This window comes from Parathielavia appendiculata, assembly GCF_033297405.1.
Source record: "Parathielavia appendiculata strain CBS 731.68 unplaced genomic scaffold N657scaffold_3, whole genome shotgun sequence".
Lineage (NCBI taxonomy): Eukaryota > Fungi > Ascomycota > Sordariomycetes > Sordariales > Chaetomiaceae > Parathielavia > Parathielavia appendiculata.
This window is the reverse complement of record NW_026944222.1, coordinates 2,895,867-2,910,727: the sequence shown is the minus strand read 5'-3', so window position 1 is coordinate 2,910,727 and position 14,861 is coordinate 2,895,867. Positions and strand designations below refer to the sequence as shown.

The following is a 14,861-nucleotide window of genomic DNA, read 5'->3' as shown; positions in this document are numbered from 1 at the left end:
GAAAAAATCTTCGTCAACAGGGGACAAACCGGTCTTGGGCTGCGCGCGGAGCATGCCTTCATGTGGCAACGCCGATGCGAGACCAGGGAAATTTCGCCAGCTGCCGTCCCCGGCCAATCGTGCAGACCGACTGCCTGAAGGCGGATGGGCCAGTGAGAGAGCCGGAAACGTCTTCAAGCGAAATAGGGGGCGCCCCACCGATCAGCCATACCCGAAATAGGGGGCGCCCCACAGCCACCTGGCCAACGGGATGCTGCGCGAATCTGCGCGATCGGATTTTAAGCAACGCTGTCGTGCGAGCGGATTGCCGGTACTTTCCACCGCACTGTGCACATCGAGGTGGCCTCCGGACACGACGTTGCATTCTCGAATTTCCCCAACCTGTCTTGCTCCGGAGTCAGTGGCAGATCTTGGCTGGGAAAACAAACGGAAGCGGCGCAAGATTCGAGGAAGCACGCAACAGCCAACATTCCGTCGTTCTTGGGATGGAGTCGGACTAAACTCGCGGATAGTCATTCAACTTCCAGGTTGGCTCAGGAAGGTCTCGCGACCGCAGGCCAACCAGTGTACTGAAACGCATTCGTGTTGAACGAAGCCGAGTTGTCTCACCGGCAGCCGCAGGCAGTGCTCTCTCAGGTCTTTCCGTCTTCAGGACGCTTGAGGCCATGTTTCCTGCAACTTACAGGATCACTTCGTCAACGCTGTTGCCACTTCTGCGATCTTACCAAGTCTTGTTCAAGTCCTGGCTTTGAGCTTCGAACCCCAATCGTTGCTCCGCTTTTCTCAAGCAGACAAGTGGCTGCGCCCCACTCCAACAGAAGAGGGTCCGACCGCCTCAGGACCGTGTTCATTTCACCCTGAGCGTCCAGGGTCGAAGGGTCCATCGCAACACATCAGCATCATGAAGGCAATTTGAACCGCGCTCAGAGGATACTCCTTGATGAAGTGAGGTCATCGACCTTTGTCCGCTCTTTTCCTCCAACATGAAATCGGTCACAATCCGTGGGCTGCGGCAGCTGCTCTGGCCGCCAGGCGCTGCCAGCTTGGATGGTCCCCGACAACTGCGGCCAACGGCCTACCTCGACGGACTCAGGGGATTTGCGGCCTTCTTGGTGTATATCCACCATCATGAGCTATGGGCGCATGGCGAGAAAAGCGTTAGCATCTTCGAAAATGCGTTTGGGTATAAGGGCGAATTTTACCTGGCGACCTTCCACTTCATCCGGAATTTCTTCACGGGCGGACACGCTGCCGTCGCGGTTTTCTACGTCATCTCGGGCTACGTCCTCTCGGTGAAACCTCTATCACTCATCCACGCCGGCGAACATCTCCAGCTATTCGACAACCTCGCATCCTCTTTCTTCCGCAGATGGTTCCGGCTCTACATCCCCCTCATCGTGACGACGTTTGTCACTGTCACGACATGGTACATTTTTGGCATCTGGATTCAGAAGTATGAACCGAAGGGATCGATCAGCGACGAGCTCTGGGAGTGGTATGTCCAGTTCAAAAACTTCAGCTTTATCTTCAAGGAGGGATGGATGTGGGTGGACTACAACACCCACCTGTGGTCGATCCCGCTGGAGATGCGCGGGTCCCTCGTCACCTTCATCGCCTGCATCGCGCTCTCTCGGGCGGCTCACAGAGCTCGCCTCCTCTGCCTGCTCGCGCTGGTGGTCTACTACCTCTACATCGTCGACGGTTACTACTGCGCCCTGTTCGTGGCCGGCATGCTGCAGTGCGATCTGGACCTGCTCGCAAGGAAGGACGGCTACTTCCCGCGGTGGCTCCGCCGCCTTGAGCCTTACAAGACCTTGATCTACTACCACATGTTCTTCCTCGGCCTGTACCTCGCCGGTGTGCCGTCCGAGAAGCGGGAGATGGACCAGCTGCGCGCGAACCCAGGGTGGTACTGGTTGTCGTTCCTCAAGCCGCAGGCCGTCTTTGACTTCAAGTGGTTCTACCTTTTCCTGGCCGGCAACATGATCGTGGCCAGCGTGCCGCGCATCCCGTGGCAGAAGCGCTTCTTCGAATCGAGCTTTTGCCAGTTTCTCGGCCGCGTCTCGTTTGCGCTATACCTCGTCCACGGGCCGATCCTCAGCACGGTCGGCGACCGTGTCTACCACGCCGTCGGCTGGGTCCGTGAGGAAGCCGATCTGAACAACGAGCAGGTGCTGCGCTGGGCGAACGTCTTGCCGCTGCCCAAGACGGGGCCGCTGGGTCTCGAAATCTCCTTTTTGGCAGCGAATATTTTGCTTCTCCCGCTCACGCTGTGGGTGGCCGACTTTGTGACGCGGACGGTGGACGAGCCGACCGTCCGGTTTTCGCGTTGGCTGTACAAGCGGATTCAGCGGGACGGTGAGGTGGAGCAGAAGCCTGTTGACCTAGCGCCGCTCATGCGGGTGGAATGAGTGGAAGGGCCACGTCTTTAGTGTCTTGCTTGAGTATTCGCGTCGTATATATTCGTGTATCGTTTTTGGATGATGACTCAGGAGCCATCCAATTGCCGTCTGTAATGTTACTGGGATGTTAGAAGGTGATCGGGCTGGAATAGAAGGAGACCGTTTTTCAATTTACGTAGGGATGACACTCTCAACAGGTGCATGTTTTCAAGACCGCTGGTTCATCCAAGGTTCAACGTCATACGTGGACTTGATCAACGTTTCGCGAAGACATTACTCCGTGCGACCATTGTCGAAAACAGGTACCATTTAACAGCCTCGGGTTATTGAAACATCACCTTACATCCGAGGCTGATCATGCCGGGAGGTTGTTTCGTGGCCTAGCAGGGCGAAAAGGGGGGAAGCCAGCCCCTCAACTAATGCGTCAAGCTTGGTGAACAAGCCCACCTTGCACTGCAGCTGAGAGAGATAGGCGAGACAGGCCACAAAACCATCTGAAGGTCAAGCCATGCGCTCTGAAACCACATAGACACTCGATGGTGCTCAGCATTGTGTTGCACGTGCCATTTTTCCCCAGATTCTCCATGTCCATTTAGCCTTGTCGAAAACCACGTCGCACAGGCCAGACCTCGTCAAAACTCAAATGCCACCCCCACAGTGCGCGGAAATGAAGGCCTTTTTTCCCCATTCTCCGGCCTCCCCACCATCCCCTTCTTATTAGCGGTCTTTTTGCGATTGTGTCAGGATGCTCAGGTTAGGTGGGCTACTGTGTATGCCTATCAAATGCAAGAGAGGAAATAAAGCGGCCATCCCAAGTCCCGAATCAGGGGAATGGAAATCACCGAGGTTCAAACGCTGACAGACGGGTGGTGCTGACATATGCGCATGTGCTTGGCACAAGAGGGAAAAGGGGGAGAGATGCCGGTTGTGGGTGGGATCTGTCGAGTTCAGATCTGCCCCTTGCCTGCTGTGTCGGATTAACGTTATTGCTTATGAGCTAAGAAGCCCCCTTGCTTTCTTTATCAGTTTCTATCTGGACAAGATTTGTGGAGTGCTCCACAAACTTTATAGAATGCCGGCGACATTCTACAATACTCGACACTTGTAGGTATGGAAAACTGTCGAATTTCGTGTTCCATGTTAAAACGGCAAGCTGCGATCGGCAGGCCCGATGCGAAGGACGGAAACAGGTGCTGACCTGTGATACGAGCTGACATGCCGACTTTTTCCTGGACAATAAGATGCCGGATCTGCATGCATCCATTCTTCACCCGAGCCAAGAGATCGAGGTTGCAATGTCGCATGTGAAGAAGATGAGAGCGACTCGACTTGATACGATGCTGCTGCTTCCTGCTCCTATATACACAGTATATAAAGTCTGCGTAGTACGCTCCTTGCATGGGAACACAATTCAACCTGGTTTGTTTATTAGCGTGGAACTTCCGTGATAGGTATTACACCTCATCTTCCTCCACTTTAACTAACGTTAGTTATACTTTTCTTTCTTCTTTCTTTCTTCCTTTCTTTCTTTCTTTCTTTTTTATTTCTTTCTTCTCTTTTCTTTCCCTTACTCTTTTCTTTCCCTTTCTCTTTTCTTTCCCTTTCTCTTTTCTTTCCCTTTCTCTTTTCTTTCCCTTTCTCTTTTCTTTATCTTCCTCTTTGTCCCCCTATTTTGTCTTTGCATTCCATCTTTTTCTCTCTTTCTTGTTTTCTTATGTTCGCTTTCTTTTAGTTATCCCATTCATTTCTAGTGCCTTACCATGCGCCACGCTAACGAACAAACCAGGGTTGAACTTTTTGGAACCTGCAGGGCGATGACCGCTGAGATATGCGCTGGAAGAAGCTATTCCGAGTCAAAGCAGTGGATTGAACAGAGTAAGCAAGTCCTTTTGAGAGGTGGTAACAGTGCTTGATAGACCATGCTATTATTTGATGGGCAGGGAGAGGACTAAGTAGGGAAGAAAGAGGGGTTGCAGTGCTGGCACCAACCTACCACCGAGGTCCGTTGAATGCAGCCATCAAGGCGGCTTCGTTCCGACAGAACTGTACCAGGTAGGTATACGGTATAACTTATGTAAACTTGCAATACTGTGTAACTATCCCTGGTTCTGGGAAATGAATTCATCTGGGCACGCACCCGGGTTTCGAATCAGACATGTTGGTTCACGTGGAGAGGCCCAAACGTGCAAACAGTGCAATGGATGAGGCTATTCCCAATATGTCAAGATAGGAGGGATCCTCTACGGATATGGTTCGTTCAAGAACTCTTACGGGTAGTGTTCCCAGCGTCCGAGTCCTCACTTGTTCTTCCGACAGTTGTCACCGTTTTGCGCTGTAACTATCCTGGATGAGCAAGGTGCAGTTCACCACCCCTTTTCAGTGTCCTGGGTGACAACTTAGACGGCTGCCGTCGCCTTGGCTCCAAGCCGGTTGATTACGCCTCTTTGACCTTGTGATATGGCCGTTCTGAAAATCTTGAACTATAACGTGGCAGGGGAGACAAGTAACGATGCAGCAGCGCTGGTACTCTTCGGTCTCTAGCGATTTTCCCCCCTCCCACCCTTTAGGCCGGGAGCTCAAAGTGGGCGTCAGCTCAACATTGAGCACGTCGGACCGGTTTAAAACCGAGATGCGTTGTCTTAGGTACAGAGTTTCTTATATTATGCCTGAATTTGATGCGTTGAGTGTGCCTGAACTAGGGTACAGCTAGATTGTAAACGCAACTGCAATGGTTCCAGGTTGATTCCCGTTCTAGTTGCCTACCTCTCGGTTTCATTGCCTATACGGAGTATAGAAATAGATGGGAGAGACATTGTATATAGACGTACAATACATGACTACGAAGTTCCTTGCCGAAAACCCACCACACATTTCCATGATTTCATGTATTTGTCTTGAAGCACCTTGTGGCAAATACAAGGATTACTCGTACCAAGTTCAACGAAGACTAACGTTAGTGCAGAGATGCTTTGGTTCAGTCGAAGCATTCAGGTTGCAGGAGCTGACCGGGATCAGCTGATCGATCAACCGTGAATATTGCTGACAATAGCCTTCGGCACGAGAAGATTTTTGGAGTGGATGTGTCCAACTATGCCCGTGACACAGCGGGAAAGCTGCACCACAGGAATATCCATTTCTGTGCCTGTTGAACATGTTGAGACCAGCAAGCCAAGATACACCGCAAAGACCTACTCGTCAATGAGGACGTCAAGCATAGGTCAGCACGTGTGCGTTGGAGCCGTCCTTGCAATGTCCGCCGACGGGCAAGTCGCCGAGCTGCGGCACAACCACCGGTCCTCCTAATCGCGAAGTTCTGACCCCGATTCCCAAAGTCATGCTTGTCTCCGTCCTCGAGGACGGACCCAGTCCTAGTCTGACTTGCTTCTGCGAGAACGCCAGGCCATAGCACCTGCTGCACCATTTCCACCCGCCCTGCATGTTGGCCTGCTGCTTTGCAAACATGATCTCGTAATGGTGTTCGACGACGCCGGTGTCGGTATGGGCCGTCGTCGGCCACGCAGCATGTCTTGCCGTCGAATCATGCAGAGCAGGTAGGCAGCAGAACTTGCACCGTATCCATTAGCTTGTCCTGGCCGAGGGGTGCGTTGGGATGGGAGGAAAGTTGGGAATGATGTACCTCAGGCTGTCTGAGAGATCGTGCACGACGTGCGGGTGTGTTGTTGCCGCGGCAGACGGCGTCGCCAGTGTACCGTGTAGAAGACACAGGAGCACAGTAGCACTTGGAGCGCATCTCCAGTCCTCTTCTTCTGAGCCATAAGGGCGTCGCGCCGATAGTTGGAGAAGACGGGAGTTTGCTTGGTGTTGGAAGGTGGGTAATCTATCGTCCCGCCTATGTGCCCTGTCAGAACTGCTCGGCTGTTGAGTGTGCTGCCGCTGTCCTTCTTCTGTAACATGTCAGGTGTGATGGGCTGAGCCCATGATGGCCTCGGCAACCCTCGGCCGTGGTATCATGATAACGTCATCCTGAGGCAGGCAGTGTCTGTGTGTTCCGGAGCATATAAGAGCTGCCCTCTCTTCCTGTCATCTAGTTCTCTCTTTTCTTCTTCTCTCTCCATTCGAGACAAACTCGTAGATTCGTCACCAGCTAGTTGCAATATACTCCTGGGACCGTTACATCAGGCACAGCTGCCAGAAAGGGAGCATTAATATCTCAAAGGGCCAGACCGGCACTACCATTTCTTGATCGGTAGTCCAGTGCCGTTCTACGGTTATCCTGACCCGTCTGACGCCAGCAGGACTCGACGCCCGATCACCTGCAGCCGCACGTAGAAACCAGGAAGTGGCGGGCTGGCAGGCGGCCTACTTCAACGTTTCGGTGCGACTATCCTCTCATGAGCTTTATCAACAACACAAGAGAAGGGTAATGTCGGGTCAGACCAGGGCGGGCTTGGTCGAGACCTCAGTCCTGGAAATCTGAGCGGTTAGATCTAAGGTGGTAGAAGCCCCGTTGCGCGCGGCTGTTTCAGAAGGGAACTGCATGCGATGGAAGCTTGATTTTTTATGAATTATTGGACACTGACAACACGCAGCCGAGGGTCAACTCCGACGACTCGCAGCGCGGAAGCTTATAGGCGGAATTCGAAGTGGCTGCATGTGCCTTGGTGGCCGGTTTATTGGGGACTCTAGTCGTCTAGAGCTGTTGTCATTCCTTGCCGCAGAACGTGCACACTCGAGGTATCTTCCGCATAACAAGGGTCCTGTCGGCTATCTGGGGACCGCAAGATCTCTGCTGATGGTTGTCTATCGGGCATCGGGGCTAGCATAAGTTAGTTCTGAGATCGCGACTCTCAGTTGATCGCGTCAAAACCCTTTCATCCAGCAGACAGCCTGGAGAGGCGCACTGCAGAAGAGGCAAGATGGGATGTTTATTTTGGGCTGTACGGCTGCATCTCTGGCACCTTTATCGGTGATGCCCGTAGCGGCATCTCCGCGATCCCCTCCTGTTCTTTGACTTGTATCTCAAGTAAATCAACCGCAGTTGCCGCAGGTCTACTTGAGTGGCAAGTGTTGGGGCTCTGGTAGCTCGAGGTCGTCCCATAAGAGCTGAAATGACCCGGCCCGCTGTCTGTTGCTGGCGACACCAGAGAGTATTTATCGCGGGTGTCCTGGAAGACATGGAAGTTGTCTGGAAGTGCATTCCAGCAGCCGAGGGGTCAAGCTGACGAAGACAAGGAATTGTCGGTACAAACTTCAACTCTCCCTGGGGATGTACTTGCGACAATCGTCGGCTCCAATAGGCTTGGTGCGTCTATGTGGTCAGCTCATCAGTGTGCCGTTGAGGTCGCGGCTCGCGCATCCGGATCCATTGTGCAAGTTCCAGCAATCAAGGGTAAGGTAACCGGTCTCAGCAATGTGGCGTGAGTGCGAATTTCAGTATCTCACCCATGCCACAACTCTTTTGCGCGTGTTCACAACGTGTTGGTATTTGGACCACCTTCTGGAAGATTGCATGTTCTTTGCACGTGTAATGTATGCATCGCGGTTCAAATCTTGGCTGCAGTTGCTCAGGGCTCTGCTTGGTTCTGTAGCTTCTGTAAGTCGCGACTCGTTGGGACTTAAAGTACGGTACAGCTTACTCTCAATGTCTTCTTGTACCCTGCACAACGGGAAGGATGGTTAGGTATTGGATGGCCGGGATGAGGATGGTATCTGGAATATCTGACAGCGCTGAAGTGCCGCGGCTAGGCAATGCGATGTGAATCGCCAAGCATGTCGACACTTCAAGATATGGAACACCTCAGGCAAGATAAGTAAGTCACTGAAGCCCGCCAAACCAAGTGAACGCTTATAGTAATGTTTTGCGTCGATCTGTGTGTTAAACCAGAAACAGAAAGAAGGGCTGTTGCTGGGCGATGCTTTTACATTCAGTTGTGCCCGTTTCATAACGTAGCTGATTGAAGGCTTTGGAGCCAGTGCAGGCAAGGTGATCCTTTGCAGTTGATCTGCAGTTTTGAAGACACCCTTTGAAACACCACATCAAATGTCCGAATGCAGCGACGCGGAAACAGCCCGGATCTCAATTTGAGATGGATGCAACCCTGTGGCCCGTGCTCGCGGAAGGAACAGTGCTGGATCGGGGTTCGGCCAAGGCCAAGTGGGCTAGGCTCAGGTACGACTTCCTGAACCAATGGCAGCCCTACGGTTGACGCTTCTTTAATTGGCTCTGGCGCCACTGCTGCGACTTCTCGATTGAGATGATCGGACACGACGTGGTTGCTCGTTGCTCCCGTCAGGGGGAAACCGCGAGGCTCTGGCAATGTCCCGAATGAAGAAAGCTGACGAGCGCCCAGCAAAGAAGCTGAGCGTCTTGTTGTGGATGCATTGCTGATCTCCCGGTCTTTCCTGTTTCTTTCTCCTTTGTCATGCGAGTGGCCCTTCGTTCATTACACATGCCGTACAGCGTACCGACACTCAACACACTCACTCGCTCACACACGCTCGTTACAGTCGCTCTTTTTCCTCTCGCATGAACAAATTTACAAGGCGACAAGGTCCCACGTCGCATCCAACGCCTCCGCCGTTGTGTCAGCAATCCAGTAGCTGCTGTCCGCGCAGGCCCCGTCAACGGTCACCGGGGCGTCATCGACGAAGGGGGACCCGGCCATCGAGACGTCTCGGGACCCGCGACTTTGGTGGAGCGCGTTCCTGCTCTGCTCGGCGCTCGTCGGGCTCGAGTCCCGAGAACCGGAAAGTAGGATGGAACCCAGTGCCAGGGACAGGTCCCCTATATCCCGGCGGGTCGCACAGAAGCTGGGCAGCGACACGACCGTCCGCATTCCGTATCGTTCACGGAAGGATGCAGCCCATGCCCGGCACACCGCAGCCGCTGACCTCGATACGGCCATCACTGCCCGCCATCACGACCCCGAGACTGATCCCAAACGACACCGGACTGCCGCCGATGCGCTGTCCCTCTCCGGCACCACCCCACCAAGCAGCCCAACCATAACCAGTTTCCCTGCCATCGCCAAGTCCATGACTCCCGAGTCCACCAAGGCCGTCCGACCTCAACTTGTTCTCATCGACTCCCGAGGCAAGGTAGCCACTAGAGACGGGGACGATACTTCCTTTCGGAAACACAACCGTGGCATCGGCTCCATCGACTCCATCCTTACGTCCACAACCTGCGTCAACACGCAGTCCGAGTGTAGCCGCGCCGAGTCACGCCTGTCCCGGGAGATCCGCATCGAGGTCGAGGACACTGACGGCGGCGCTCCCATCGCACCCCCTCTGAGACCGCGGAAGCAGACAAGCAAGTGCGTATTGTCACATGCTACGGCCACCTCCTTGAAGTTTGACTTTGCTCACGCTCTTGACAGGCTACAACTTGCCCCATCAAGCATCTCTGAGCGTCACTCCACCGGCAGTTGCAGCGAGAGTGAGGATCATGACGCTGGGGACGAGGAGGCCAGGCTGGTTGATGAGATCTCGTCCTTGGTCTTGAGGAACACCTTCGGCAAAGACCTGGACGACTGCGCCGCCCCGCTGCTGGTCTGGGACTGTACCTACCGTTACCTGCAAGAACTCTGGACGGCATGCGAGGAAGGAAACCTGGGGTTCCGTCAGGCGACATCTGGCCACGGCACTCCGTCATCGCACTACGGTGGCACTCCGGGTTCGGCGAACAATGATCAACAGTTTTCCGGCCAGTATGGGAAAGGGAAGAGGAAAGTAGAGGGTGGCGATGATGACGGCGGCGGGCTAGGCGGCCGAGACAACCAAGGGAATGACGGGACGGAAGAGTCACCAGCATCGCAGGCATACAGCACCAAAGGGACCTTTACCCACTTCAGCTGTCCTTACCGAAAACGCAACCCTCTTCGCTTCAACGTCCGAGACCATTACGTCTGCGCCACACATTCCTTTGCCGACATGTCCCAACTGAAGTAAGCCTCAGACAGATATCAGGACTGACGACAAGATGATGCTAACTTGGAACAGGAAGCACATTCGTGCCCACCATCCTCCTGTCCAGAGGAACGCAGGGCCATTCCCATGCCCGCGATGTTGCCAGGGCTTCGTGTCGAAACCCGACCTGGACTCCCATCTGAGGCAGCCGGATGTCTGCCGCATCTCCTTCGACAGCGGCGGCACTGATCCTGAAGATGGCATTACCCAGAAGATTATCTCGTCCTTGGAGGCTAGGAGCCTCAAAGCCAAGATCGACAACTGGATCTCGCTATGGAAACTTCTTTTCCCAGCTGATCAAGTCATCCCCGATCCAGGTACATACCCTTCCTCCTGTGAAAAACCAGCAAGCTGCTAACATTGGACAGTCTTCGTTCCGGTAATGGAAGTCTTTGACTTCATCGCTGAGTCCAAGAACTTCCTGAGCACACTGAAAGACCTCCTCGAAATCCAGTACCGCCACGTTCTGGATGGAGCGGACCATGTGAAGAACGTCGACATGAAGATTCGCCAGGGTCTTGAACGGAGTGCAGGGTCTATCTACACCTGGATTGAGACGGTTGTGCAAGATTGGGAGCATCGGTTATCCGGGACCATGTCGCTTTTCACGAGGTCGATCATCAGCCAGCCCGCCACCAGTGACAGTTGGGCATCCACCCCAAACCTCCCACCATCCCCTGCACCTACACCCACAGTTTCGGGCGGGAGTGTCGCTGCAGCGAGCACCTTGCTTGGATCCGAGAGCCCTGTTAGCACCACGGCTCCAGGTCCAAGGGGTCCGTCTGTCCGCAGGCGGCCTGATCCACCACCGAAGAGGATCAAACGACCCGAAATCCTGCCCAAAGCTCCGCCGCCAACCCAACTACCTCTACCTATTCAACGAGCACGAACCCCTCAGTCGCAGGCCAGGATGACAACCAACACATTCAGGGCACACCCAACAGTACTCCCGAGCCAGTCGATTCCCATCCCACCAACAACTACGCAGAATCTCAACTCGGCTCCATCCTACCATACCAGTTGGGAAAATCCGTCCGTTACAGTTACGAGCGCCTACAGTGTTGCCTACACCAGTCCCGGAGATGTCTTTCAGCATCCAGCCATGGCACCGACGCATTACCCTCCCATGCATCCAAGAGAGTTGGAAGTTCAGCCACCAGGAACATACCTCGCGCCAGAACCGTCCACAGGAAGTGTATCACCGGACGCAATGCAGCACGACATGGAGCCTCGTCCGCAGTCAACAGGAACCATGCACGCAAACCGGCTTACCATGTCGACCACACCAAGGTCCTCGCTCGCCAGCCTCAGCTGGATCCGCGACGAAAACCGGGATTCGAGCCAGACGCTGGTTGAAGCACACCCGCCCGGAAGATGCCACAACCTGTACTGCCCAAGCTGCAACAAGACGTTACCCGACGACATGGCCGCCCAGCCATCGCCCGTGGCCATCCATCCTGTCACGGGCGCGCCGCATCCAGCCCACGCTTTTCAGACGGCCGGTGCCGGACCAGGAGCTCCCTTCCAGGCGTCTCCTGATCCGGGAGAGATACACAACTTTGCAGACCAAATTGAATGGTCATTCCATGCCTCTGGAGGGATGCCAGGCGCGGGGGGCAACGATAACATGTTTGGAGGGGGACAACACGGGCCACAGGAGGGGTACTAAGACTGCCTCGCTCACTAATGCGACAAGACTGATGGGAACTTGCAGCAAACAAAGAAGCCTTTTCTTGGATACCTCAATTGTATACTAACAAATACTGACAAGGATATCGGGCTAATGTAATGCTGAAACAGCAACTGCCTCGCCGGCTCAAGGTGTGGAGAGGCGTCGTTATGTACGCAGAGCGGCGAGCAGGTGGTCAACGGCACACTGCATGCAACGAGGTTATGATTGTCATGATATATTTTGTTAGGGATTTTACTCTACGACTTCTTGGATGGTTGCTTAGTGCTGGAGGAGACAGGCCTACAGATAGGTGTAATTCTAGTGTCTATTTTACTGAGGAACTCAAGTACACATTGAAAGTGCTGTCAACGTTGGTTCAGAGGCATTGCCATCGTTGTCTTTATCTCCACCGGACGCTCCTGTATCGCCGTTCGGTCGAGGCAACGTCTGGATGCGCTTACCCCCAGCGGTTGTCGAGAGATCAGAAGAGTCCAAGACGCACCGACTAAGGAATACTCAATAGCAAGCGTTCAACGCAAGACAACCAATCAGCTTCCTAGCAGTAGGCATGGGGCGTGTCTCTAAGGGGGACCAGACTCACACGGCGGTGGAAGTAACGGCTATAGTTCCAGACAAACTGAGGGTCCGCATCGCTGGTAGTGTAGTCTGGCGTCAGCATCATGCGGAGGAGAAGCAGAAGCAAGATGCCTGCTGCAAAGAAACGATGGTAACATAAGCCAATGCTTCACATTCTGTAGCATAGCATACTGGTAGACCAGCGAATTCTCGGGACCATACCTGCATTTAATCAGTGTTCGCAATTGGAGCAAGCAAGGACAACTCTCTCACACCGCAAATGCCGTAATGGAAGTGGAAGCTGAGGCCAGGTACGGATACTCACTCAGGCTCCCTTGTGTACGTGGCGTCTCGCCAACCTCCGCTCAAAAGTCACCTGCGGAGAGCACTGGAAAACAAAACAAAACAGTTATTTTGCACAAGTACGGGGAGATGGAGGGTTTGGGGTCTCTAGAGGAAAACAGACTTTTGCCCATCCACCTGTTCATGGTAACTCGGCGGGTCAAGGAGGCTGACGACGCGCTCTTTCTCTCTCGGTTTCTCTCTCTCTCTCTCTGGCTCCCCCTTCTCTCTCTGTTTCTGTCTCTGTCTCTCTCTTTCTCTTTCTTTCTCTCTCCCTCTCTTCATTCAGTTTGTGAGACGATTCCGTCTCTGGGTGTTAAAATCTCGATATGTACTTACTTGCGCCGGGGTGGGCTGTGCGGATGTGGTCATGAAGCTGGGAACATTTTGTCAGCACAGCGTACCGGTACGATCTGGGCTGAGGAGGACGTGAGCTCAGTTTTCTGCTCTTTCTCACATACCAGACTCGCGTCACTGTTGTTATAGCCGCACATCATACCACTTCCAAGGAATTCGATCTCAACGCCGTAACTGAGAATTGATAATACTGTCAATGGGGCATCAATAATTGGCTCGCCTTTGCTTTCGGTGCTGGAGGGATAAGGGAAACAGAACAAAACTTGCACGAGGGAGTGGACGGCCGAAAAGCACCATGGCAGGGTTCGGAGCCGCTGATCAGCAAATGTGGCCAGCGAATTGCAAAAAGCATGCCTGGTATATGGCCATGAGGAAACGAGACTGCTGTAACGGAAAAGAAAAAAAAAGGAAAAAAAAACAAGGGGCGCGAAGGGAGGGGGGTAACAAACATACCAGCATTCGCCGCTTCAGTGATAACGATCGCTGATACACGGCGGTCAGGAGAGACAAAGACGAGATGAAACGTGGTGAAGACTTGCGTGGGAGCCGCAAATCGCGGCCAAGATGAGCTTTTCAATTACAACAGGCTGTCCGCGACACTGCCAGCACATAAGTCGAGGGAGGGTGGGATACGGCAAAGACTCACAAGGAGGGATCCATCCATGGTTCATGTTTGGAATCGGGCCTGGCACAAGTTAATTGACATGGGCTGACCACTGCTGAAGGAGTCTCAGTGATGTAGACTTTGCCCATGATGGTAACCGAAGTCTGTCGGGCTGTGCAGGTTGGCTGTGCGCGATGAGCATTTTTGCGTCGCATCTTCCTCCGGGGTGTCCAGATATCCTCACCATAACTGCGCTGCAGGGTGAGGATATCGCTTTCAGTGAAGGAGATGTTATTAGTATTGCTACTACTACTGATGATAGTCTCTTCCATATCAAACAAGCTATTGTTGTTCGTGGTACTGCGGGTTCTGGAAAAAACTGAGAGATGGTTGAGTTGTGGTGAAAGATGGGATGAGTCGTTTGCTCGCGCCCGGAGCATTTTATCTCTGGCTGACGAGCAGACGCGCTTGAGTGGCTTCGGCAGATACCTTACGCACATAGGAGGGTCGGAGCGGCAAGGTAAGGTAGATGTTAGGGTTACCTCCAGGTACAGTGTAAGAAGAGCCTTGGGGACTTGGAGATTCAAGGGATGAGCCGGCGAACTGGAAGGCAACACGAGCGTTGACTTTGGCAGTCCAAGCACCTAGCGTAGGGTCTTTACTTATTGTTTCCTTCGTCGAGTGGGAGGATACCTGACCTAGCCTCCAAGTTGGTCTCTCCTTTTATGTTGATCCAAACAGGTCACCAAACCGACCGGAACCAGGGCGTGAGCTTCGCATATAAACGACATAGCACTCGGTACTAGCCATTACATCCATCTGACATTTCGCTGTTGTTCTCAACGCAATAGAAGACATCACAGGCGCCCCCGACCCCAACCCCAAACCCGATGATTGCTCCCTCAATATGCTCTCATCTCCACGTCAATGACAAAGATCGCTGGATATGTGCAAAGAACACCGGCACTGATGCTTCTCT

General features: G+C 53.5%; 4 protein-coding genes across 4 annotated transcripts; 2 read left to right on the top strand and 2 right to left on the bottom strand.

Annotated features, from left to right (window-relative positions):
• Positions 1-983: 983 nt before the first annotated feature.
• N657DRAFT_654840 (uncharacterized protein) lies at positions 984-2,411 on the top strand (the record flags this gene model as incomplete). The annotated part of the gene is made up of 1 exon (XM_062794540.1): positions 984-2,411. One exon carries the CDS (start codon positions 984-986, stop codon positions 2,409-2,411), a length of 1,428 nt encoding a protein of 475 aa, XP_062650259.1.
• Positions 2,412-5,327: 2,916 nt separating this feature from the next.
• On the bottom strand, positions 5,328-6,287 carry N657DRAFT_643279 (uncharacterized protein). The gene is made up of 2 exons (XM_062792517.1): positions 6,040-6,287; positions 5,328-5,966 (listed from the first exon to the last, which is right to left on the bottom strand). The coding sequence occupies exons 1-2, from the start codon at positions 6,151-6,153 to the stop codon at positions 5,610-5,612; spliced, it is 471 nt and encodes a 156-aa protein (XP_062650258.1). The 5' UTR covers positions 6,154-6,287; the 3' UTR covers positions 5,328-5,609.
• A 2,348-nt stretch (positions 6,288-8,635) lies between these two features.
• Positions 8,636-12,342, top strand: N657DRAFT_615281 (uncharacterized protein). The gene is made up of 4 exons (XM_062790460.1): positions 8,636-9,679; positions 9,743-10,309; positions 10,365-10,648; positions 10,700-12,342. The coding sequence occupies exons 1-4, from the start codon at positions 9,120-9,122 to the stop codon at positions 11,998-12,000; spliced, it is 2,712 nt and encodes a 903-aa protein (XP_062650257.1). The 5' UTR covers positions 8,636-9,119; the 3' UTR covers positions 12,001-12,342.
• A 1,389-nt stretch (positions 12,343-13,731) lies between these two features.
• N657DRAFT_310154 (uncharacterized protein) lies at positions 13,732-14,512 on the bottom strand. The gene has a single exon (XM_062786730.1). It carries the CDS (start codon positions 14,380-14,382, stop codon positions 13,921-13,923), a length of 462 nt encoding a protein of 153 aa, XP_062650256.1. The 5' UTR covers positions 14,383-14,512; the 3' UTR covers positions 13,732-13,920.
• Positions 14,513-14,861: the final 349 nt, after the last annotated feature.

What these genes read in the sequence shown, in the direction of transcription:
- N657DRAFT_310154 (XM_062786730.1), bottom strand. Translation starts at nt 14,382, where the DNA reads ATGTGCGTAAGGTATCTGCCGAAGCCACTCAAGCGCGTCTGCTCGTCA.
- N657DRAFT_643279 (XM_062792517.1), bottom strand. Translation starts at nt 6,153, where the DNA reads ATGCGCTCCAAGTGCTACTGTGCTCCTGTGTCTTCTACACGGTACACT. An exon ending in GATCTCTCAGACAGCCTGAG is followed by an intron (nt 5,967 to 6,039) that starts GTACATCATTCC and finishes ATACGGTGCAAG; the next exon opens with TTCTGCTGCCTACCTGCTCT.
- N657DRAFT_615281 (XM_062790460.1), top strand. Translation starts at nt 9,120, where the DNA reads ATGGAACCCAGTGCCAGGGACAGGTCCCCTATATCCCGGCGGGTCGCA. An exon ending in CCGCGGAAGCAGACAAGCAA is followed by an intron (nt 9,680 to 9,742) that starts GTGCGTATTGTC and finishes CGCTCTTGACAG; the next exon opens with GCTACAACTTGCCCCATCAA. An exon ending in GCCGACATGTCCCAACTGAA is followed by an intron (nt 10,310 to 10,364) that starts GTAAGCCTCAGA and finishes AACTTGGAACAG; the next exon opens with GAAGCACATTCGTGCCCACC.